This window comes from Geospiza fortis, unplaced genomic scaffold (genome assembly GCF_000277835.1).
Source record: "Geospiza fortis unplaced genomic scaffold, GeoFor_1.0 scaffold112, whole genome shotgun sequence".
Classification (NCBI taxonomy): domain Eukaryota; kingdom Metazoa; phylum Chordata; class Aves; order Passeriformes; family Thraupidae; genus Geospiza; species Geospiza fortis.
The window spans coordinates 28368562-28392718 of NW_005054298.1; the positions used below are offsets into that span (position 1 = coordinate 28368562).

Consider the following 24157-nt stretch of genomic DNA (forward strand, 5'->3'; position numbering starts at 1 on the left):
TTTGTCATTCACATGAGCCACTGGGACATTATTAGATGCAGAATAAAGCCCAAAGCTGTGCAAATCAGCCCACTGGATTTGTAAGAAGCAGCCATCCTTTACAGAAGGGAAAGGACAGAGTAAAAAGGAGGGGGAACAGGACAAAGCCTCTCAATTTTCACGAGTAGGACACTTCAGTACACAGGCTAATATTAAGCCAGAGAGATTTGTTTTCTGATAGACTGGGAATATAATAGAACCTCTGATGCTCATATATACACTGCAGGTTTAGCAGAAGACTTGTCTCAGACCAATAATCTGAGGTCTGGACAAAAAGAAAAAAGTTCTTGCTGAAAATCTTGTCTCTCTCAGATTGAGGCAGATCTAAGGTGTGTTCAAAGAACAACTCCAAAACCTCCCTAGAGAGAGGTTCAGACAATGCATCTTCCAAAATACTGTGCCTGTACAACCTCCCAGCTCACCAAAACCTGGTCCTTTTCCCACTCACAGGATGGCACATATTTCCACTCCAAAGGAGGTTTTATCAGTTTTGGTCACTTTCTTTTACTGTAAGTAAAAATTAAAAAAAATTTAAACCAACAGTGATCTTTCCCCAGCACTGTACAGAAAAGCCAAAACTGCAGCCATTGATTTTCTGCCTATTTCAACAACATCTAAGACATCTTGTTAGAGCTCACATTAACGTGATGGAAAACAAGAAGTGCCTTTTACCAGGAGCCTGTGACCCAGCTGTTGCTTTATTTTCCTTCAACCAGTGCAAAACAGCATCTCTGCAGCTGAGGATAACCATGCCACTTGCCAACCCAGACTACAAAATAAAGTCTCTCTGTGAGTTTTAGCAAGCCTGACAAGCATGGCCACATCCCATCCCAGAGCTCAGTGCTGTCAGCTGGCAGTGCTGGCAGTGCAATACACCCAGCAGAGCTTGAGGAGAGTGGCCTGGGCATGGCCCCAAGGCTGGGTCCTCCAAGGAAAGCAGGGAGCAGCAGGCAGAGCCCTGGTGCTGCAGATAACCAAGCCCACAGGCCCATGCCCTGCCCCCCTGACAGGTTTTCCATGGAGCACCAGGTTGAGCTGGGTGCCCCAGGGCACACCAAGCTGAGCTGACGTGTGCCAGTGCCACCGTACCCACCACAACCACCGGCAGCTGCACACAAACAGGGCTCCTGCCTTGGCCCGAAGAAGGGAGCTAAAACAGCAAACTCCTCTTTGGAGCAGCTTCATGCCATTGAAGGGAAGATACACATAAATTGAGGTGGGGCAGGGAAGCAAGCACCTCCTTGCTTCCCAGCTTGGCTTGCAGTCCCTTTTGACTAGTCCCATTTCCTTGAATTACATCAGCCAGTTGGATGGCACACAACCATCACCTCCTCCCCCATAGTGACACTCTGTGGTTCAGTCCTGCAGGAACCAGTAGGTCCCAGTCCCACAGCACCAGCCAGATGAGTCTGTCACCCAAACACTCTCTGACCCCAAACACCAGGCTGTGTTACCCCAGGCAGACACAGCTCCTACACAGCCACACAGGAGGACACGGACAGGCCACCCACACACCTGCCCCAAGTCAGTCTGCTGCCACCTGCACTGCAAAGATTTCAGGTTTCGTCAGGGAAAAGGCATTTCTGTTCACAAAATCAATAATTCTATTGGGCTATGATATCCTTGAAGGGAAGTACAGGAAGTGTTTTCTATTGTTTCATCAAAAATCAGATTTAATTAGATGTTTATTTGCTAGGATGAATCAGCAATTGCATGCTTGATTTAATGACTACCTAAACCAGCCAAGTCCTTACACTCTGTGTTCTTACTGCAAAACTACAGGCTGAAGCCTCCTGGTAGCCAAATTCTGCATCAGAAGCTGCAGGTTTTTCCCTGAACTGCCATTCCAAATGCACTGGAGGAGCCTGCAGACACCAGGGGAGAAGCAGCTTCACAGCACAGCAGAAATGCTGATGGCAAGCTCCTCCTTTTTCTCCATGGACCCTCTGAAGCTTCCCAGTCCCTGAGGCTGGGCTTGTAAAATTTGGTATTTATTCCACTTCCCTGGTTCAAATGGAGCAGCAAGGGGTCAGACAGCTGAACAGAAAGGGAAGGCAGGAGCAAACTGATTTGCCATGCTTGGCTTCTGTCAGAGTTTAACTAGAGGGCACAAAATTATTTAAAATCCCAGTTCACTGTTTCATCTATGCAGAAGCAGATTTGAACTGCACTTCTGAGCTTTTGCATATGTGTGGAAATGAAGGGCTGCTGGGACAGGGAGGAAAAGGGGAGCAGGAGAAAACAGTCATTCCCTTTCTGCATTGAAATATAGAGACACTCAATATTTTTACAGAAAAATGAATTCGTTTCTGTACCTAATACAGAATGCGTCTGAAACTCAGAGAAGTTCACTTGCCAAACACACGTTTAGTTCAGCTTTGGTTAAATTTTACATAAATGAAATCTTTTTCTGCAGAGCAAGAAATCCCTTGGTTATGCTGCTACACCATGAGAATAACATGCCCCAAAAAACTGTAGTTCATCTTGCCTTAGCTGGCTACAAAGAATACATTTTCCATCAAAATAAAACAATGCAAACAAATTATTCCTCGTTTTTAAAACACAGATAGTGGTTAAAAAGAGGTCCTTAGAATTATTCACAGCTATTTCAGAAATAACAAGCCCAGACCACAGGTAAAGTTGGATACTTAGAAAACAAAACTCTATAATCCTGTTAGAGGAACAAGGATTATCACAACTTGTTTAGTCCTATACAGACAGGAATATACTATGAATTGCTTTTCTCCTTTATTTTAATTTATAAATAGGATGTATCTTTGGGACTTACAGTGTGTGCTGTTCGCAGACAGTGGCAGAGCACTGATTTGCTCTGTTCAAAAACTCCAGTGACTTCTTCCTCTCACAAATGAAACCACAACAGGGCTGTGCTGGTTGTGGGGTTTTCCTGGGGCACTGAAGGGCAGAGTGCTGCTCTTATGATTTCACATGAAAAAATGTTCAGCAAATAGTGTTCTATGTCTCTGCCTCAAAAAAACACTCTCCTGCTTAGCAAATAGAAAATCCTGCTTTTTTTCCTGCAGCCCTAGGAAGCAGTCTGAAGTCAGAAGGCAGAAATAAGTAATTTCCTCCTGATGCAGTGACAGCAGAGATACAGCAAGTCAAGTTTTGGAACCATGCAGGGTTTACTGATACTATGTGTTCATGCAGGCACTTCTCTCACTGCAAAGATTTTACTGCAGAACTATCAGTGCTTTCCAAACAAATTTGTTCTACTTTGCTAACTCAAGAGAGAAAAATAAATTCATTCCTTTATTCTAAAGTCAAGAAATATGTTCCAGTACTCAGGGAGAGAAAAACAGCAAAGTGAGGTGCACAGCTTCACATACTCACTGCACAGAAAGGGACATGCTTTAGAAGGTCTCACCTCACAAAGAAATAATCTAGCACAAAGGTGAGAGCTGCAACATCTCAAAAGATACATTGTGGAGTGACCTCATAGCTCTGTCTGGTGAGACAGGTAAACAGATGTCAGCCATGTATTAGTGCAACACACTCCACTGGACTGCAACAGTTTGCCAGCAGAAAAAATGCCAAGCATTCCACCAAATTCCTTCCATGGTACTGGAGAAATGCAATCAGAGAATCAACCAGAGAATCACAGGACTGGATTGGAAAGGACCTTAAAGACCATCTTGTTCCAACCTCCCTGCCATGGGCAGGGACACCTTTGCTAGACCAGGTTGCTCCAAGCCCCATCCAGCCTGGTCCTGAACATTTCCAGGGATGGGGCAGCCACAGCTTCTCTGGGCAACTGTTCCAGTCTCTCACCACATTCTCAGTAATGAATTTCTCCCTGATATCCAACCCAAACCTACTCTTAGCCTGAAGCCAGTCACCTCATGCTCTTGTCCAAAATTCCTCTGTCCCCCTTTGTTGTGGGCTCCCTTCAGAAAGGCTGTAATTCTGTCATCCCAAAGCCTTCTCTTCTCCAGGCTGAACAACCCCAAATCTCTCAGCCTTTGCTCCCAGCAGAGGTGCTCCATCCCTCTGATCACTTGGAGTCCTTCCAGCAGGTCCCTGTCCTTGCTGTGCTGGGAGCCCAGAGCGGGATGCAGCCCTGCAGAGGGGCTCCCACCAGAGCAGGGCAGAGGAGGAGTATTCCCACATCCTCAGAGCTACCTGTAAGCTAAACTAAGCTGCCAATCACCAGATTTGAAATCCAGGCTCTGTAACAAAGGCTAGAATGCAGCTGCCCACAAGCTTATCAGAGACAACAGTGACAGAACTGCAAATAAAAGTAATTCACTTATCTGGAAAACATCTGAAAGGCAATGTCAACACTATGTAATTACATAGTTATGCTGCTACTCTGCTCAGAGGTGTTACTGAATCCTTTTTGATTTTGCAAGTAACTCTTAAGTTCTCTTAACAATCCAAGTAGTTTGTTAAGAAGTTAAGAAGGCTTACACAACTTAATTTCTGCCTCCCAGCTCTCTATTCCAAATAAAATCCCTGCCATGAACCCTTGGGCAAAGTCGGCACTGGAGCTTATCTGAGCTCCTGAGAGCTTGTTAGCTCAGGTACAACATTGAGCTAACAAGTCTATCTAGTCTATTAAATGCCATTTGCTCAAGTTTGTGAATGAGATTTGTGGACATATGTCCAAAATTATATTTCTATGAATGGTGAGAGCAAGAAATGAAAAGCCTCCTTCAGACTGCTCAAACATGAGGCTCCAATTCAGCCCATGTGGGCTGTTTCCAGTAACAATTTACTGCATCTACGTCCTTGGTTGGAATGCTGATGCTCAAGGAGGATGTCAACTGCACATATTTGTTCTCATCCTCACTAGATCCTCACTAAAAATCATCTTGGAGTAATTAAGACCAGTTGAAGCTTGAACTCCACAAGGTTTAGCAACTAAAAATCATTTGTGCAGTATGTAAAATGGAAACTGTATGGAAGAAAAATGCAGATTTAAACTAATTTACTGAAATGACCACAATTAAACTGTCTTTGTAGTTCAGACCTTTGTTTGTAAACCCGAGTCCCAGCTCTCTTATCTATTCAAAACATAAGTACAAGATTATTCAGTGTGCTAGACTGTAAATATTAAGACTGTATTTCCTGATTCCTAACATGAAAAAGTTTATCCTTAATAACCCAAACTCCATTAACCATGCTGTACCCAGAGCTGAATAAAACAGAGTCTTTTGCATAATGCTGCTGATAAAAAGAGATTGAATGGGAAATGATCTGCTGTTAACAGTGGTACAATATATGAAATTTTACTAGTGTTTCTTTAAGGCTTTAAACATCAACCTTGTTGATGCTGTATCGAAAAGCACAACAAAGGCTCCTAGCAGAGCAGATGGGCATTTTCTAGTGGGCTCTAAATTGCTTAAAGGAAAGAAAAAAAAAGAAGAAAAAAAGACAACCATTAAATACAATGAGACACTTCCAATGAAAGAACAACAGCTGTTCTTACTTGCAATGTGAAATCCCAGATCTTAAAGAGAGTACCAGGCTGCCAGTGCAGGAAAGGCATAATGAAAATTCTGGTCCATGTATACACAGTGCATAAAATGGGATTTGTCTCCTTTTTGACAGGGCCTCTACCTGTCACTTTTCAGACTGCATTTAAGAAAGGAAACATGGTAGTTTCTCCTTTTTAAGTACAACTCATTATTTTCAGTGTGCAAAAAGTCCCAAAACTCTAATGAAAGGAAAAATGAAGCTATTGAACATTCTACTTCATGTGACAATGTGAATGAGTTTCAAAAAATCTCAGTATTTTATGTCCTAAAAATATCAATGGCATAATATAAATTCTAGACAGAAAAATCCAGTTCCAGGAAAATGAGAGAAATGGGATCTGGCAAAAAAATTACCATTAGTTTAGTCTGCTGAAGCATTTACACATATCCCCAACATATATTCAGAACCTTTTTTTTTTTTGCTTTTTTTCTTAATTATCTTTGGTCTAATAATCTAGCAGAGTTCCAAACTTTTCTGTGCTTACAAATAAACATAGACTATTACAGATACACTCACATGCAAGGGGAAAAAAAAAAAAAAGGAAGAGGGAGAGATTGTCACAGATAACCAAAAACATTTGACTCTCCATCCCCAAGATGACTGAAGTCAAATGTGAAGTATGTTGTGTACAGGGGTACGAGTAAATATTTGAAAACAGTTCTGAAAACAAAGTTATTTTGTTGAGGCTCTAAGCCAGCAGTTAATTCATGAGGGATGCTCCAAGATTATTTTCCTTTGTACACCATGACAACAATTATAGAGTTACAGAAGCATCTGGAACAGATCTCAAGTTAAGTGTTTCCCTTAGAAACTCACAATGTTTTAAAGGTACCCAAATTCTTGCATTCCTCTTCCTCCAGAAGCCCAGTGGGCACGTGAGGGCTGGCTAGGAGAGCTCTCCAAAGGAGACACTGATGGATGAGCAGGCTCTCCTGGAGCCAGGTGGGTCCTGCCCAGAGAGGGGGCCTCTGGCAGTGGCACCTCAGGAGCTGTGACTGACAGCACTGCCAGCTGCTGTGGCTGGGGACACTCAAGGGGTTTGTGAGCCAGCAGAACTGGTGCTTCTGAATGCTTTTGTCATGGCAGAATACACTGCTGCAGCTTCTGGGAGACCCAGAGATTAGAGAGGGTGGGACCAGAGGCAGCCAGCACTCTCCATCTTCTGGGGTATTTTGGGAGGCAGTTTTGCCTTGATGCTTTTTATAAGCCCTGAGGTCTCTATATATACTCCTTCCTAGGCTGGGGAGTGTTTAAATGCCACAAGAGCACAGAAATCCAGCCTGGCTTCATGCAGGCTGTGTGCAGCCCCGTCAGCCCCAGCCCACCTGCACAGAGCTCTGTTGCTACATGGCATTGCCTGTTCCCATCCTGGACATCCCATGTCCTGGACACCGGCAGCAGAATGACAGCACCAGGGCCATGCAAAAAATAATTTAAAGGGCCTTTTCATTTCTTAATTTAGACTGAGCTACTTAGAGGGCCAACAGAAAGGCTCGTTCCACCAAACTTTGGAATCCAGTCTAAATGTCACTGCAGAATATTCTGAAAATTGAAATAGAGCACAACATTCATATATACACTGCTTTTTTCAGGCTGTTTATACTCCTTGGGTGTTGGGTGCATTTCTGGAGCTTCCTTACAACTGCACATCCTGCTATAAATCAGTTCCTGTATTATTCTGCGTTATCAGAAAATTTCATGCAATCTAAAACTAGCAGCAAACAAGCAAATACTGTTCTTGTCAATAAGACTATATGCAAAACTCTGAAGCACTGGGTTGAGATGGCTGCAATATATGTGCTATCCAAACCCACTAAAACATGCTATCCAACACTAAAACAGCCCTGCTCAAATTTCAGGAAAAGCTAAATTAGTTGTTGTATGTGGAAGAAACCCTGCTTTATACCCTGAGCCTTCAAACGGGCAAAATGCCTCTTCATTCACTTCAGTATGGCCACATCACAACTGCCTTCCTCAAAACTCTTGTTTCCTCAGAAGGACTTCTGAGGTCTCCAGCCAAGTGTAAAATGTAGGAAACTGTGCATGCCATGATAGGTGTGAGAGAACATTGCAATAGAAGAGGCTCTCCTCAGGCATGAAGTCCTTCTGGCTCTGGAAGCAAGTGTGATGTTTCATCATCCCCCTTTCACCTCTATGCTTGAGGGACTTACATTCATGGGCTCACCACATCCAGCTCTGCCTCCCTACAGAGGTTAAGAGAATAATAAGTCTCACCCCTACCAAAAAAAGACTTCAAGGTTCTCTGTAGGGCTCCACCCCCTCCTCTTCTTTCAATTCACTACAAACATGGGTTTAACAATTAGCTACTTACCGTCCTCTCTAAGTGCTATTTATGATTTCCACCAGTCACAGATGTTCCCTCCCTGCCCAGTGGTCAATTATGCCAACTAACCTCTGAAGTGAGCAGCTTCCCTCAGCCATAAATCTCTTCTGAAAGCAGAACTCTGCTGATGAACAAGCCCAAAGACCGAGTCTCTGGAGAAGTCAGGAATTATTAGGAATAAGAACAAAATGTCTGTAAAATCGGATACTGCAAGGTGAAGAAAACCACAGTGGGGTGGTTAGAAAAGAGAAAAAAGAAAAAGAAAGAAAATGAAGATAAAATGAAGATTAGGAAAGTACAAACTGAAAAGGAAATGTTAAAATAAACATACTGGGGCAATGAAGGACACTTAACTATGTCATGGCCTCTCATCCCACCATCAACTTCAAGACAGCTACTAAGCATCTTACCACTCTGTTACCTATGGGTAAAAGCTTACTTTCACATACAGGCAAAAACTATCCTTCACAGCTGGAGCTTTATCACACCCTCCAGACAACAGTATGTGCTTCACATCATAGATGAAAAAGAGTTACTGAAACCTTGGTGTTCCTGAAGACATCCGATCCTTTAACATCAGGGAAAAAAAAAGAGCTGGAAGCAAAAATCTAACTTCTATATTCAGCATTTACATCAGGTCAGAAGTTGAAAAGGAAACAGCAAATTGTATCCATTGTTAGAGTAACTGCAGGTATCCACAGGATAGTGATTTATCCCAATAATTATCTACATGACAAAAACTGAAATGAGAAACATAAAAAAGTTCCTCATTATTGCATTTTAACAGGTATCACATTGGTATATTTGTGCTTGTATCCCGTATAAAGGCAAGCAGGTTTTCTAGAGTAGCCTGCATAACTTTATGTCTAAATTTGGAAGTTTTACATGCAAAACTATTCAGAAAATTTCAGAAATGTAGATTTAAAAGAATCAATAATAAGTAAATAAAATATACTGCAAATTGCCTAAGTGAAATTCAGTAAGTGTGTGATAAAAGACACCTCCAGATTTCTAATGTCACCCTAAACACTTCAGTGCATAGCCTAAAAAAATGCACAGGGATTGAACTTTTATTTGAATGTAGCTGGCCATTAGCAATACAGCTGCCACTTTTACTTTGTCCCTCAAAATAATCTGTAATTCTTTCAGAGCAAGCAGGTAGGGCATCTCAGACCATAAAGGGGAGCCAAAAGCCACAGGCCACCTTCCTTGCCAGATACAGAGAGCTGCTAGTAGGCAGGAGACAAGGTTAAAACAGAAAATTCAAGAAAGCACCCACTCTCCAATCCCTTATTGCCAATCTGTTACTGGTAGGGAAATGATACAGGATGGTGGTTACAAATATGTGGGATGATAATCTATTTGATTTCCCATTGCATTCACTTCAAAGATGCCAGCAGCTGCCTTTGTAACCAGTGAAAAATCAATGTAAAATACCAGGATAGACAGCTTGGTTTGCTCTCATGACTAGCTCAGCCACAAGGTAAGCAAAGCAGCAATTACATCAACTGAAAGAGTAATTACATCAACTGAGAGAGCAGAACAGAAGTGTAAGAACTGCACAAATCAAGCAGCAAACTGTTTGAACACTGAAATGTCATCCTCTGCCCTGCCAAGTCAGAGACAAGTTTGATCCTGCCTTGCAGATAAAGACAAAACCAGCAAGATTAACAACATTAAAACAAAAACAACAAGCCAGCAATTAAAAACCTTGGTAAACTTCCTATTACACCTATGCAAATAGCCACAGACCATGAAAACAAGCATTCCAGGAGACCTAGAAAAATAACACTTTTATTACATGGTGCCACAAACAGTAGTGCACTCAGGGAGGAACGAACTATTAAAATAAAACCCTCTTGGATCAAATTTTATCAGCTATAACGCTATCCAAAATCACCCGACCAGAAACTTTCTCTCAGCAATTCAGTTTGGCTGCCCATTCAAAGTGTGACTGTGACCCTACTCTAGTTTCTAGAGATCATATTAAAGAAAAAAAAAAAAACAACAGAAAAACAAACCTGTCCAAGCCCTGCAATTAAGTGTTAACTGGCGTCACTGAAAGCATCAGTCACTCTCACAGACGCTCTTGAGGAAACACAGAACAGAGGACGACGTGTTCCCTCCCTCCTCTCTCAGATTAGGGCTGAGAAATCACCTGAACAGATTTTTCACCCCCTACAGTGTGTTTCCTCCAGTGACCATACATAGCAGGAAATTCACAGGTATGGATTTCCTTCCTGTCATTATAAACTTCTGTCTCTTTTCCTGCTGTTTCCCTGTGCTAGCCAAGCCTGCTCTTTACCTGGGACAGCTGATACTCTCAAGCACAGCCTCCTTACTCATCACACTGAGGCACACACAAGTAGCTCCAGCCCAGACAAGAGCTCTCACAAAACTTCTGGAAAATCAATAAAACATGATTTTGGTTCTGCAGGAGCTTCCATACAGAGCTGTCCCTGTGGAACATCCATGGGAGATTGCTCTAGAGATGCTGACACTTAAATCCTGGGCTTCCCAAACCTGAATGTTCTCTCCAAAACTGCAGACATTGGAGAATTTGAGCTGTTACACCAACAGGAGATGGAAGAGTTTTGGTGCCATACTGACCTGGTTTCTATAGCAATCTCTAACCAAACCACTGCTAGAAATTTTGATTTAATTAATTGCTTGCATTTTTCTAGCTAGCACTAGTACCAAAGTTATATTACATATACAAAAGAGATGTTGAAATAAGGAACACAGTACATCTAATTCTATTTCTAGCCATGCTTTATAGGTTGGATGCATTCGTTTTCTTTGAAATAGTCAAGAGTTTTACTTTGCTCAGGATCACACAACAGGAGCCAAAAGTCTTTCCCAGTGGTCTTACCCACAATCAATTCTTCTGAAGAGTCCATGGCTCAACAGACATTTACACATCAAAGAAAACAAAGTATGCACATTTCCACAAATCAATGGGGGTTTTTTACCCCAGTGGCAGAACAAACACCACAAACTGCAATTTGTCTCACAGCATCTCCTCATTAAAGTTCCTGAGCAGCTAAAAAAGAACCACCTTGAAGATTGCAAGGCCTCTGAGGAAGTGCAGCAGCCTCCCTAGACACGCCTGAACCCTGCTTTTAGCAGGGGCCTACTGCTGCCAGAGCAGCCAACCCTAGAATTAACTGCAAGCTCCAAGGGTGGGATGATGCCAGCTCCATCCCAAGCCTGTCAGTCCTCAGTCTGTCCTGACCAGCAGGGTAGGCAGGCATAGTGAATAGCCCAGGCCTGGCTCCAAGCCACCCTGACAGCTCCACTCATGATCTGTTAACCAGCATCCAAGGACCAGCTCCACTTTTGCAGAGTGGACAACTGGACTGGCACAAATCCTTAGGTACAGCACAAGGAACTCCACACTGAAGGGGATGAAAAGTGGTTTAGGCTTGCCAGAGATGCCATAAGGCAGCCTACATAGCACTTATTTTACACACCTACAGTACTGCCCAAATATTTCTCGAAGATGGTGAGAAGTTTACCAATTTTAGCAGAGCCAAAAGAGACTCTCTTGATTCTGCAATTCCCATAAGCATCTAGAGACAGGTGGGAAGGGAAGCGAGGTCACCATAAAGTAAGATCATTTTATATTTCTACAGTTCACAAATGATGTATCAGTAATAGAAACAAAGGTTATTTCCTAATCCTTTATTTTTAAAGATATTTTGTCCACTTCTTACACTTAGGTGTCAGAAGACAAAACTCTCACAGAAGCAATACAAAATAAAGAAAATTTATGAAGAGATCATATCTGTCCAAAACAAATTAGGCTTACACTTTTCTTGACTAGGGACTCTACCCAAACTTGCAAGGAAAATCTATTACTATCAAGCAATTGAGATCTCATGACAACAATTAAAAGTCAATATTTTCTCACTTCAGTCTCATGCTCTCAAAGTTGATTTCTAGTGTTTGGGCTCCAGAAGTCCTTACTGTCAGGTGGGAACCTGACCACACAATTATTATCATTAGTGGTGAATGATGTTTATGAAATACTTTTCTACCAAGTTCAGACTCTCATAACACACACAAGAATGACTCTTGACCATTTCTGTTCTGAAAAACCATCTCTCAAGAGAGACAGAAAAATGTGGAGATCAATATATTAGTATGTACTTGATTCAAGGTGTAACCAAGTACGTACACTGACTTTCAGAATGTCAGACAAACTTTAACTCACAGGTTTTATTTTTAAAATAGTCCATCATTTGACAGCAAATTTTATGCAGCTGAACAAAATTAGTGGAGCAGAAAGTTCTTTTAACAAGGAACTGTGTCAATTTAGCAAGCAATTGGGCTTGCTAAACAAAACAGTGAAGAAAGAAAACCTGAATTTAGCCAGAGTTCAGAACCAAGAGGTCCAAGAAGCTTATTTGATCTGATTATTGGGCTGTTTGCATTTCAGACTTTGCATCTGGTGAGTGACAGATGAAGTGTTAAGGCAAAAAATTAATCAGTTAACTAAATAACTTGCAGAACACTTTGCACGCAATTTTCATTTAACCTAAAAGTTAACACTGAAGGAAGATGTATAAATGTATGGCCCTGTTTAGACACTTATCTGACCACTGATTGACCACCAAGTCAGACTCCTGAACTTGTGGCTGAAGGGTCAGGTGCAGCCTCACAACCGGCTGGAAACACTTCTCCTTCCCCACTGAGGGGAGGAACAGCTGCTCCAGCCTCACCTCTAAAACTGGAAAGGTAAAATGATTACTGCAACATGCAGAGCTTGAAGACCACATACTTTACTCTCGGCCCCACCACCCGTACCTGCAAACAGCACCTTGTCCTGTTATTCATCCTATTTTAGTCTTAAAGTTTGCATTATGCATTTAGGGCACTCCGGCTGTCCTTTATGAATGGGCTCATTTCCAGCCAGCACAGAGAAGACCAAGCTTTAATTTTCCCACAGTTACCATTCAGACATATCCAACGTGTTTCTGCATTCATCACAAGAGGGTTGGTTGGTTTTTTTTCTGCATTGCTCGAAGATAAATTAAGAGTTTCAGATATCAAAAGCAATACTATATGATTCAAACATATTTAACACCTCGAGGCTCCCAGTAGGCATCTGGACTTTGAAAGAAACACATTTCCTTGAAAACAGACTGCTTACTTCACAGTGCTGTAATACTGGCTACTGCTAACAGTTAGGGAGGAACATTCTGAAATGCACATACCAGGGCCTAAGTGCATGAAAGAAAAAGAGAAACTCATTTTAACTTCACTTTAAAATATGGCTGAGCTAATAAAAATTCATTTTGGGGGAGTGGTGGTGGTGTGATTTTCATTTTGGTTGCTTTAATCAACAGATCTTTTGAGGAGAGAGACAGCTGGTACCATCTGTTCCCAGACAGAATGAAAACTAAAATTTCTTTGCTGTACTTACATGTGAGGACTGAGTTCATAAAAGTTTCGGTTTCTGTATTCTTCCACTTTCTCTGGAGTATAAATGGGGAGAGATCTGTAGGGGTTTATTGATATCACCACGCTGCCAATGTATGTCTGTTGAAGGAAAAGAGAAAATTATTTTCGGTTTTTCTTTTTGACATACTTTTGCTGCTTATATATTATTTGCTCATTCAATAATTTTGAGGAAACAAACAAACAAAAAGCCCTAATTGTAGCAATGAATAAATATGTTCATACTTTTCAAAACACCTTTTAGATACTCTCTCTGCTGGGTACCAAGTAGCTATTTCTGCATAACTGAAAGCCTCTTATGAACATTTTCTAAAAGAAAACCCAATCATACTATATTTCTGTGACTAATTCAGCTGGGGGAGGGAAAGGCAGAAGGACACAGATGTTCATGAAGAACTGACTCCATCTGCATGGCAAATGTCACACGAGCTTTGCTGCAGCCCTTGGCCACTCACACCAAACCCCAAAAGGCAAGGCTGGCACTGGACTGTGCCCCTCTTCCCAAGGAGGAACTTTATGTCACCTTGTCAAAGCCTCAGGCACAGAAGAAACCTGAAGGGAAGCAGCCTTGCACAGGTTTCTGTCAAAGGAGAGATTTACTGTCAGGGTTCAAGCCAGACAAAGTCCTGCCGTGGTTCCTCAGCAGATGTGAAGTGCAATTTGTATTTTCAGATTCTAAACATACTCACCACCACCCCTGGGAAGCAATGGGAGGAATGTGTTGTTTCACTCTGTCAGATCACATGCACTGCTGGCCTCAAGGAAGACCAATTCTGTACACCATGACTCCCATGTCTGCTCATGACACCATTAACTTAAATCCCTAAGCCTACTGTCAGATATCCCACAGCTTTCTGTGCCTCCCTCCAGCTCCAAGGGCTGCACTCAAATACACTGAGCTGCAAAAAAATGCCAAAACCCCATTCCACCCTGCCTGCAGATACTGACCAAAGATTAATAAAAACCCCAAGTGTTTGGTATCTCTTTCCACAACTGTGAAACAAATAAATAACACCTGATGAAACATGGTTTTTCCAGTAACCAGTGCTCCCTGGGAGCTGTGTATGCTCTACACAAAGCCACAGGTTCCCATTACTTGGATTACATTTGCAGTAACTACAGAAGAAAAAAAAACCAATATTTTTTTAAAATGTGCTATGATTCTAAAGGGCTTCTGTGCTGATATCTCAGCACTTAACAAACACTATTTGGATTTTCCTCCACAACATTTCTTAGAGAAAATACTGTAATTTGCACTTTGAAATGGAAGGAGAGGCATGAGGAGCCCAAGCTACTGACCAACATGTTCAGTAGAGCACCAAATTATGGCCAGGGCTGGAATAAGAAATGAAAAATATTAATTGTTGCAACCATTCCAGATCTAACTTCCATGCCTAAAGCAATTTCCTGCTAAATGCTACTAAATCTAGTCCTAAGCAGAAAGCGAGGAGAGGAATATTTCCCATTTTCCATTGCACACATATGCACAGGCAAGCCGTGAACTCACATGGCATCTTCTGTCCCAAACTGAGTGGAATAAACTAGACTGCAGCGATAAAACAAGAGGCATGAGGTCTCCAGAAACTCTCAAAGCTCATCCTTGTAGTGTTTCCTATTCCTGGGATGGATCAGAAGCAGCCAAAAAATTAAGAGTTTTGCTCCTTTCAAGCACACACCACTATGTGTGCTTATGTAAATGTTCTTCAAATAAAGAAAAAATTGTTCTAGCTTTGTGGTCATCCTCCCCCTATGGAGGAAATAATTTTCCAGCTATGTCTAATCTCTTTGGCTGAACAAGATGGAAATGCTAAAATTGCCTTTCTACAGTGTTTACTTTGCTCTCTCTCAACACACGCGGCCTTGGCAATTTGGAAGTCTACAGATTCCTGGCAAAACTAACAGATGCCCAAGACTAAGAAGCTTTCTGGTCTTCCCAAGTGCACAGATAGCCCAATTAGGACTCTTTTCTGATAAAACAATAATAAATTGTTTCCTCCTAAATCTTAGGAATTTGTGAGCTCAGCCTGTTGTGAAACCAGTGCTGTAAAGTATCAGCAGAGAAGAGATGAAGGCCAAATCTCAAACATTATATTTTGAAACATGAATTCTTTGGAACACAAAGACTTGTCCCTATTCTGCTATCATAATAGCTTACAATTTAATTGCTAAGTTCCTTGAAGTACCCTGGGACTTCAAGATAAAGAAAGATTACTGAAAGTGAAAACCTTGATTTTTAATTTTGAACACAGGCATTTAAATGAGATTTATTTAGAACCATGTCTTCATAGCTAAGTGCTGCTTAGACAATGTATTTTGGGAATTCAAATCAGCTCCTTGCTGCCAGATACGAACAAATACGGGCCATTTCCTAAAATACTAATATTTCAAAAGGTCAAATGGCTATATTGAAACAAAGACATACTCCAATCCATTTTAAACACCAAGTCAAAGTGTGCCAAGAAGTCATTGGGTTTGTTGCAAAGCTGCTTACAAGAACTAATACATTTCCTCTTCTGAAAATGCCAATCTCTCAAAGCTGATGCCTAATAGCTACTTGCTACTGGTGGTCTGTGAGACTGCACATAACAGGGATAAGCAGATCCGGAAAACAGCTTTCCCACATAACATCTGTCTTCCCACCAGAGCTCTATTATAAACAAACAAAATAAATGGCTTAAATCCTCGAGCGAGCGACAAGCACAGGAACATTCCAGTGCTGAAAGCAGAACGCCCAAGAGTAGTGGGAGACCATACCACAGCACCCCAGGGACAAAAGACATTCTTGAATTTCCCTGCTTAAGGACAAAAATGAAAGAAGAGTGGCCTCATGATGATGGCTGCACAGAATACAGTCAGGAGATTTGATTTCTTTCTTGGTTTGACATGGTCTCCTTATGCAAGTTTGGAGGAGATCTGCTGTCTCCTGAAGTTTTGCTAACTAGACTCCTGATAACACTGCTTCCTCCCAACTTCTACTTTACAGCAACTCACAGAGGTGAATTCTGTGTTTGCTCAGAACACAAAGCAAAAGGACCCTCACTCATCATTTCTCAGTGCATCTCTCATGTGGCGTGGCAACACTGCTTCAGAACAGAGCATTCAAATTTCTGTCAGCTTAAATGACAACACACTCCGCATTCTCCACCAAAGCAACACATACAGCTCATTCCTGTTCAGATAAGGGGTTAACACCTCAAGCAGGAAGAAAATTCCAAATTCCAATTCAACTGGAAAAGCTGTTAATGTTTGTTACACATCACTTCTAAATACTGGTCCAGATGCAATGACCAAGAATCTTTGGTGTCCCACTTTCTCCCCCTAGGACTGGAGGCCAATGTAACCACTTGGGGCAAGATATCAGTGCTACATCAAGTTTACAGGGACCATGCAAGGCCTTCTGAGCCTTACTCGCCCAAGCAGACTGGCTTAAGAAAAATAGCAAGACGATAACAAGGCTCTTGCTGCTTGTGAGAAATGTACAGGCAGCAGCCCCTTCCCAGTCAAAGGTTAGGGAAAGTTATTGCTATAAACCGGACATTTCCAGCTGAGAGGCTGCAGAAACCTTTCAGTGAGCCCAGTGAAAGGTCCCCAAACACCTCTGCTGCCAGGGTGCACAGTGAAATCTGATACACAGGATAGAGGCAGTGCAGGCCAGCCCAAGAAGGGCATCCTTTAGAAGAGCACTAGTACAACTAACGGGAGAATATTTCATACCCTGGGACACAGTATATTAATAAAGCTGTTTTTCCTCCTGTCAAAGTTAGACTTGCAATGCCCCAAGGGCCAGAAGAGAGGAGATTGCATCTGCAGAAGCCAGGGAACACTACTGACACCAGTGGAGGCACCAGCACAGAAGTTGTCCAGATGGGACTGTCATAAAAGCCCACCCTGTATCCTTAAAAGCTTTTCTGGATCTGTGGCAATCTCTGCAAAGCAACCTTCTGCAGAGGTTAAAATCATTCAACATCTACACGGATTTGTGGCAAGCCTTTTGGAATTGTAGCCTATATCCCTTTTGTCAGCTCTGCTAAAAACAAACCCACTGCTTCTTACCTCTTATAGCCTGCAGCAGCCCAGAGAAATTGCTGCTGCACACAAGTCAGTCCTGCTGTAAAATGCCTGAAGTGCAAATGTACCTGGCAAGTGCACTAATTCCCAGAGGGCACCAAGGTTTCTCTCTATTTATTTAATGTGTCAAACTTTGGAGCACAGAAATAGAAAACAAATTTTAGTAAAATAAGATTGCTAGTTTGGATTCATCCATTTATGCAGGCCAGTTTTAATACTCCAGATACATAATGCACATTCCTTTAGTAATGGCTATGCTCAAATAATTATTTGGTTCCTAGATCTTTGAAGAGTTTCAGATCATGCCACCAAAACTATTCATTGAAATGGGAGACAAAGTAGATCAAAGAAAAGTGTGACAAGGTTTTATTGGAATTAATCTAAAACCAAGGCTTGTCCAGCACTGTTTTCATTGGGCTGAAGGAGAGCTGTGTTTTGGTTTTTGGGTGGTTTTTTTAATGTGACACATGAAAATTATCTTTCTAATATATACTCGTTTTTCTTTGTATTTGCCTGACCTACTGCAGTTCTGGATCTTGCCAACTCATAAGCATGTGTGCCACTGCATGTTCAGAACAGCTGAGGCCAAGGAGATGGCAGAGGAAGCCTGTACTCACATGTTCTAAGTGTTTTCAGCTGTCTCAATCTCAAACAGAGCCTGGCAAATTTAAAACTACAACTTTACTCTATACTGAAGTTTCCCATTTTAATAAGCGTTACTAGCTAGATCAGTACTGTATTAAAATATCACCTATTATTTGAACAATCATGTTGTGAGCTCAAATTTGTTTTACATTGTGCTTGACCATAACAAAATAACTAAATGCACCGTGCCTCTGGTCCATTGTGTTTTTTCAGGTTGGAAGCACAAAGTTGCAAGAGATGATGTTTGAAAAGAGTTAGAAAGAGAGCAACATCAAGACTAAAAGCAAAACCACCTGAGCCCATTGCTGTTTCTGAGACTCTGATTTACTCCATTCCTGTGTATGGCAATGGAGGTGTTTGTATTGCTTGGTGGAGAGGGATGGGCAGGGTACTTGAAAAAGACAAACAAACAAACAAACAGATGTGGATTTCATCCTGTAACACTCCAGGGTTTGCTGGCACAGCAAGCATGTTCCACAGCAGCACATACAAAATAAACTCCACCTGTGATCCAAGCTGAGCAGCTGCACTTCAGGTTGAGACAATGCTGGGCCAGCGCTGCTTGTGCTTCAGTGACCTGGGAGCTTGAGCATAAATCACTGGACTGCTGAACAAACACAGACGATTCTCCATGATGATGAAAACCCTCTTGCTCAAGCCCACCTTCCCAGAAACAGCATTTTAATCCCAGAAATACAGTGGACAAAGTCTGTATGTTGTAATAGAAAAAAACCCCAATCCTGGTAAACTACTCTATGTGCTTAATGCAGTTATTAACCAGGACAGGCAGCCTTGTAAAACCTGCATGGGACAGTAAAGGCTGTAAAGAAACCTGTCCAGAAGAGCACTGGATGAGGTCCTCAAGGGATGAGAAGGGAAAAACAATAAAGGAAAATAAGAAAGTGAGGAGACAAAATAACAGTCCTGTACAAAGTACATTAATGGCTGATATAATGACTCAAGAAAGAAAGCTCAAAGAGGTCACACAAAGGCAGAAGCCTACATTTGCATCCCAGAGCAAACAATGACCACACAAGCCACCCAAGTCAAAGAGGATAACCACACTGCTAAAAAATCCTTCAATATGGGCTTGATCCTGCAAGCCACTGTGCAAGCAGCAGCCTGGACAAGCTGTGGGCAGCCAGCAGCGGCCAGGATCAAGCCCTTAAGTGCACTGCAAGCTGTTTGAGATCCAAGCCCTGGAGTAAGAGCAGCTCACTTGCCAGAAGACACCCACACTGCAAGTCGGAGCGAGTACGCGGAGTGGATGCGCGAGCGCAGATGATCGGGTTTCACTGCTGAGCTTCTCGAGGGCACAGAAATCTCTGCCCTGCTCAGTGAACATTGCTGCTAACCTCAACATCATCATGACAGACTCCAGTGCTGTTATTAATGAAGCAGGCTAATCCTCTCTGCTGGTCTCCTCTCTGGCTACACTGGAATGATTTATACAAACAAAAAGAGTCACTATCCAGGATACAAATACAGGCAAAACCTGAAAATAGGCAATGAAGAAGCCAACTTCAAGGTGACATGAGGAATTTTCAAGACAGTGTTTAAGCACCCCCAAACATCAGTGCTTGCTCACTTTTCAAAAGAGAAAGACTTGTTTTCACAAGCAAACAGTAGCTGGAGATTGGACATGTCTGTGCCAAGAAGCCACTGGTGAAAACATTAGTGAGAGGATTCATTCCAAAATGTTCCATTATTTCTGTATGAATGAAAGGTGGGGGGAGAGAAGGGGAACTTTCTGCCCTGCTGCAGCCAAGGCTATCCTATGCTCTTCAGGGTGAAAGCCATGTTTTTACAGCCCTTGGACACTTTTGCTTCTATTTCTTCATTTGTCAGTCCTTCATTAATCTTTTCAGTGTTTTGGTTTCATATAACATGCACTGAGACCATCAATAAATGCCCCAGATGTCATCATCACCTTAGTGAAGAAATACACAGTATTTTGAGGCAAAGCTAACACTGTAACTGGAGGTGCTTCCTACAGTTTCTCCTCTCTTTTTTCAAAGTATCACATCAGAGGCAAAAAAGAAGGAATGTGTAGGGGAGAAGACCCCTACACACAGCCCACCAAATGCATTCAGTTTTCTCTGATCCTTATTACTGTTTTCTTACTCCTTCATGCAAATACTGCATGGAACCCTCCAAGCAGTGCCTCAAACACAAGGCTCAGAATCGTGGGAGCTGTACAAAAAGGAAAGGAAACAAAGCACTGCCTTGAGATAAATAACTCTCCTCCCACAAAATACTTCAAGGTAAAAAGCAGCCAACCTGCTGTGAAAATCTTTCCTCCTGACTCTGGGCAAGTTCTGAAGTTTGTTTTGCTGAAGCAGGCTGATGTGAAGGGCCAGAGGACCCACAGGATTTTTATCTAGATAACAAAGCAAGGCAAGATTTGCAGGGAGGCAGAATACTTCTTAGGCCACAAGCTATCACAGAAAAGATGTGCCTTGGGCACACAAGCCTTGCTTCACATCTGAAGAAGCAGCAGGCTTCAAGGCCCTAGCCTGTGGCAGCTGCAACAATATTATTGCTACAACTCAATAGCTTCCCTCAAAGGGCAAAACTGTTGAGGCACTGATGGGAAAATTGCTCAAATTGTCACAGGCATTCCCCAAGGGAGGAAGAGAAGGAGATGGGAGGAAACTCAGGTCCCCTGGGCTCCCATCACAGGCAGATGGATGGCTGCTCTGATCCAGCTCTCAAACCACCCTGCCTTTAAGAAGCTGGACAGCCACCACACCTGCCACTCCTCAAACTCCCAAAGGGACACCAGCAGCCCAGGATGGACTCACTGGATAAACACAAGTGAACACATGAAAGTACAAGAGAGCAGGGTCGGATCTGGCAGGAGGAAAGACTCTCATGTGTGCTGCTGCAGGAGCAGCAAAGCACAGTCCTGCCACCAGCCAGCACACACGCAGCTATGACGTACCCTAAATCCACAGGGGACAACAACCCTTGTCAAAACTCAGCCAAGGATACCACTTGGCCCCGACAACAACATTTTAAAGGTGAACATGATCATGCTGGCATCAGCATAATGAAACTGAGAATAAAATTGAACTTCAGCAGTCACTCAGTTAGTACTACCACACAGATCTTCCCAGCAAGCTGCATTTGTGTTGCCCAACACCACAAGACTCTTCCTCACAGCATCAATGGGATGGTTACACAAGGCTGATGCAGACCAGGACAACTGGTCTCATTCACATAAATGTGTTCCCTACCCTGTTCTTGCAAACGTAGCATTTGGAATACCAGGTACGAGTGCAGCAGGAACAAAGCCACTGTGCTTGACAGCAATTCAGTGAAGTCCTAAATAATCCAAGGTAGCTGAAAATGGATGAATCAATAGTATAGACAGACACAATGGAGTAAAGGCAAGTCAAAACCAAAAAGGTTAACCCTAAAATATTAAAGCAATTAAGATCAACAGAAAGCAGCTCAGTCTATGAAACAAGCACACAACAACAGCCATGCCAGCAGGAGGCAGCCACAAGGATGGCACCTCAAACAGATAAAACAGTTATTACCCTGGAATGCCAAATATTTAATGTTTCAGTGATAAAACAACAAATGTTCAGTAACATAAGACTGCTGCTGCCTAAAGCAGCCCACAAACTCCACGCATCAGAAAATACAAATTAAACGCTGACATCAGAGAAAGATTCTGTTTTGTTGTAAGAACAAAAAGCAAACAAACATTTTCTTGTAAGGAACAAAATGTTGACCTCTGCAAATTTGGGAAGACTTAAAGAAACAACATAACTGTGGGGAAAAATGTGCAGGGCAGCAGAATAAAGCCATATCTGACCTCTAAAGGCTGACTCCTGTGAGCCTACGCAGCTCCACTCCCCCTCCAGACTCCTCACACCTCCCTTGACACTTCCACATGTCTCACAAAACAAAAAACCCAGCATAAAATAAGTTTCAGACCAATACAAATACTACATTTTACCCAAAATCTCTACCATTCATGAATCACTATAAATGCATATATAGATAGATGCCCCCTCCCATTTGTCAGCATCCCAAACTGCAAAGGAAAAATAATTGCTGAATTGGAATGGGCAAGCATATTTCAGCCAACTTAGAAAAAAAAAAAAACAAACCTTAGAGAGGGAGTTCAACAGAACAAGTCAAAAATTCATCAATCACACACAAACTGAATTTTATGAATGTATTTAAAGTTTTCCAAGCGGTCTGCAGGTCACACATTTTAACCACACAAACTGCTCCCTGAAACCTTCAAATAATCAACATTGTGGGATTCTTTCCTACTTGCTAATGCCTTGCCCATGAGCCACATTTTACTTCGTAAAGTTAACGAAAGACTCCCACGGGCTTTTGTTACCAACAGTTACAGAAAAGAGCTTTTGTGGAACAGCAATGCAAATTTTATCAATGTAAAGTTTAAGAGTTGCAAAAACAATATAATAAACAATTACAGCTTTCAAATGAGATTCTTCTTGGTCAGACATATCTCAGACATTTCCAGACATGACTAAACTCTAAGAGTCCCATTTCCAATTAACACATGCGTGTTACCCAACAAACCCTCCCCCTCCCAAAGCCACTCAGCATGAGATTACTGCAGAATCTGATGGTCTTTAGTAGAATATTTGGCCTAACTCCAGCTCCACCAGCCTTCATGCTTATTTTTATAGGCACAGCCTCCAGCTTTGCGCTCTAGTATGTAACACAACACCCAAGTCTATTAAACTTTCCACCAAATACACATAAAATTGAACAACAGGTAATCAGGCCAGAGCCTGCTCCCTCACTCTTAGGAGGGAGCTCATTGCCCTGTTTGCACCATGGCATGAAACTTTGCCAATGTCCTTGAAGGGCTTACAGTGAACGTGCCTGGGATGATCCAAAAGGGCCATCAGAGGATCCAGAGCTAAACACTTTTGCAAAGGGAGCTCTGGTGGAGAAGATCTAGAGTTTCAAAGAGGCAAATGGAGCTGACACTAGGATCTCCAATACCAAACATTCAACGTCAAACATAAAAACTGTGAAAGAGACAGGAAAAGGCAAAAAATCTTCTAGTGGAATGAGCCCAACTATCTTGTCATCCTTGGCTATGGGGAGGGGAGAGGTTTGGCATTGTTCACTGATGGCTCGATCCGAGTCTCACGTTTCATAGAATCACAGAAGAGTTTGGGTTGGCAGGAATATTTAAAGGTCTGTAGTCCAATCAATCCCCTCTGCAATGAGCAGGGACATCTCCAACTAGATCAGGTTGCTCAGAATCCATCTCCATGGTGACCTTGAATGTTTCCAGAGATGAGGCAACTATCACCTCTCTGGACAGCCTGTTACAGTGTTTTACTATCCACATCATAAAGAAAATTTCTTGTTTATTATCTAGTCTAAATCTACCCCCTCAGTTTAAAACCAATATTCCTCATCCTGTCACAACAGGCTTTACTAAAAAGTTTGTGCCCATCTCTCTCTAAGTCCCCTTAGTAAGTTTACCTACCAAAACTGGCTAACACCATCATGCAGCACCTGGCCAACCTCACAGCATCTTCAAAGCTATCCATGTTACAGGTCTCATTCCTCACAACAAACCCTTTTGAAGGTTACAACTGCAACTCCCTTTAAAAACTAACATATGTAGCACAGACAGAGCCTTCGGTCTGCAGGAAACGGCTTGGAAAAGCACGTTGGGTAAGCCTGGTTTGCTGCAGATTGACTTTGTTCTTTAAACTTGAGCACAACTTCTGGCAATGCTTGCAGTGGAATACTGACATGAGGGCTGAACTTCTGCCCACAGCTCAGCCGTTAAAGGACAAATCCATTCCTACCGCCCTCTGAAAAGATCCTGAGAGGTCAATTTCTCTGCGCAGCCTGTTGGAGCAGCAGAAATCTGCAGTTTTGGTTAAGCACCAGCAGCAGATCTTCAGTAGTGCAATTTGGTTTCCCCAGGACGCAAACTACAGATTTTACATGATAAAACAAGTTCTACTTCCAGGTGTAACAGAGGCTCCATTGTCCCCATCAAGAGTCTAAAACCAGAAATGCAAAGAGTAATTACCATGAGTGGTGGCAGCAAGGAGAAGGTAGAGAAGAGTTTGTACT

General features: G+C 42.3%; 1 protein-coding gene across 3 annotated transcripts in view; it reads right to left on the reverse strand.

Moving 5' to 3' along the window:
• MYO1B (myosin IB) overlaps positions 1-24157 on the reverse strand; it is a 93057-nt gene that overhangs the window by 66214 nt on the left and 2686 nt on the right. For all 3 annotated transcript variants that reach the window (XM_031055966.1, XM_031055974.1, XM_005415968.2), the window contains exon 2: positions 13311-13426. In XM_031055966.1, coding sequence (XP_030911826.1) covers positions 13311-13426 — 116 coding nt within the window. The remainder of the gene's footprint in view (positions 1-13310; positions 13427-24157) is intronic.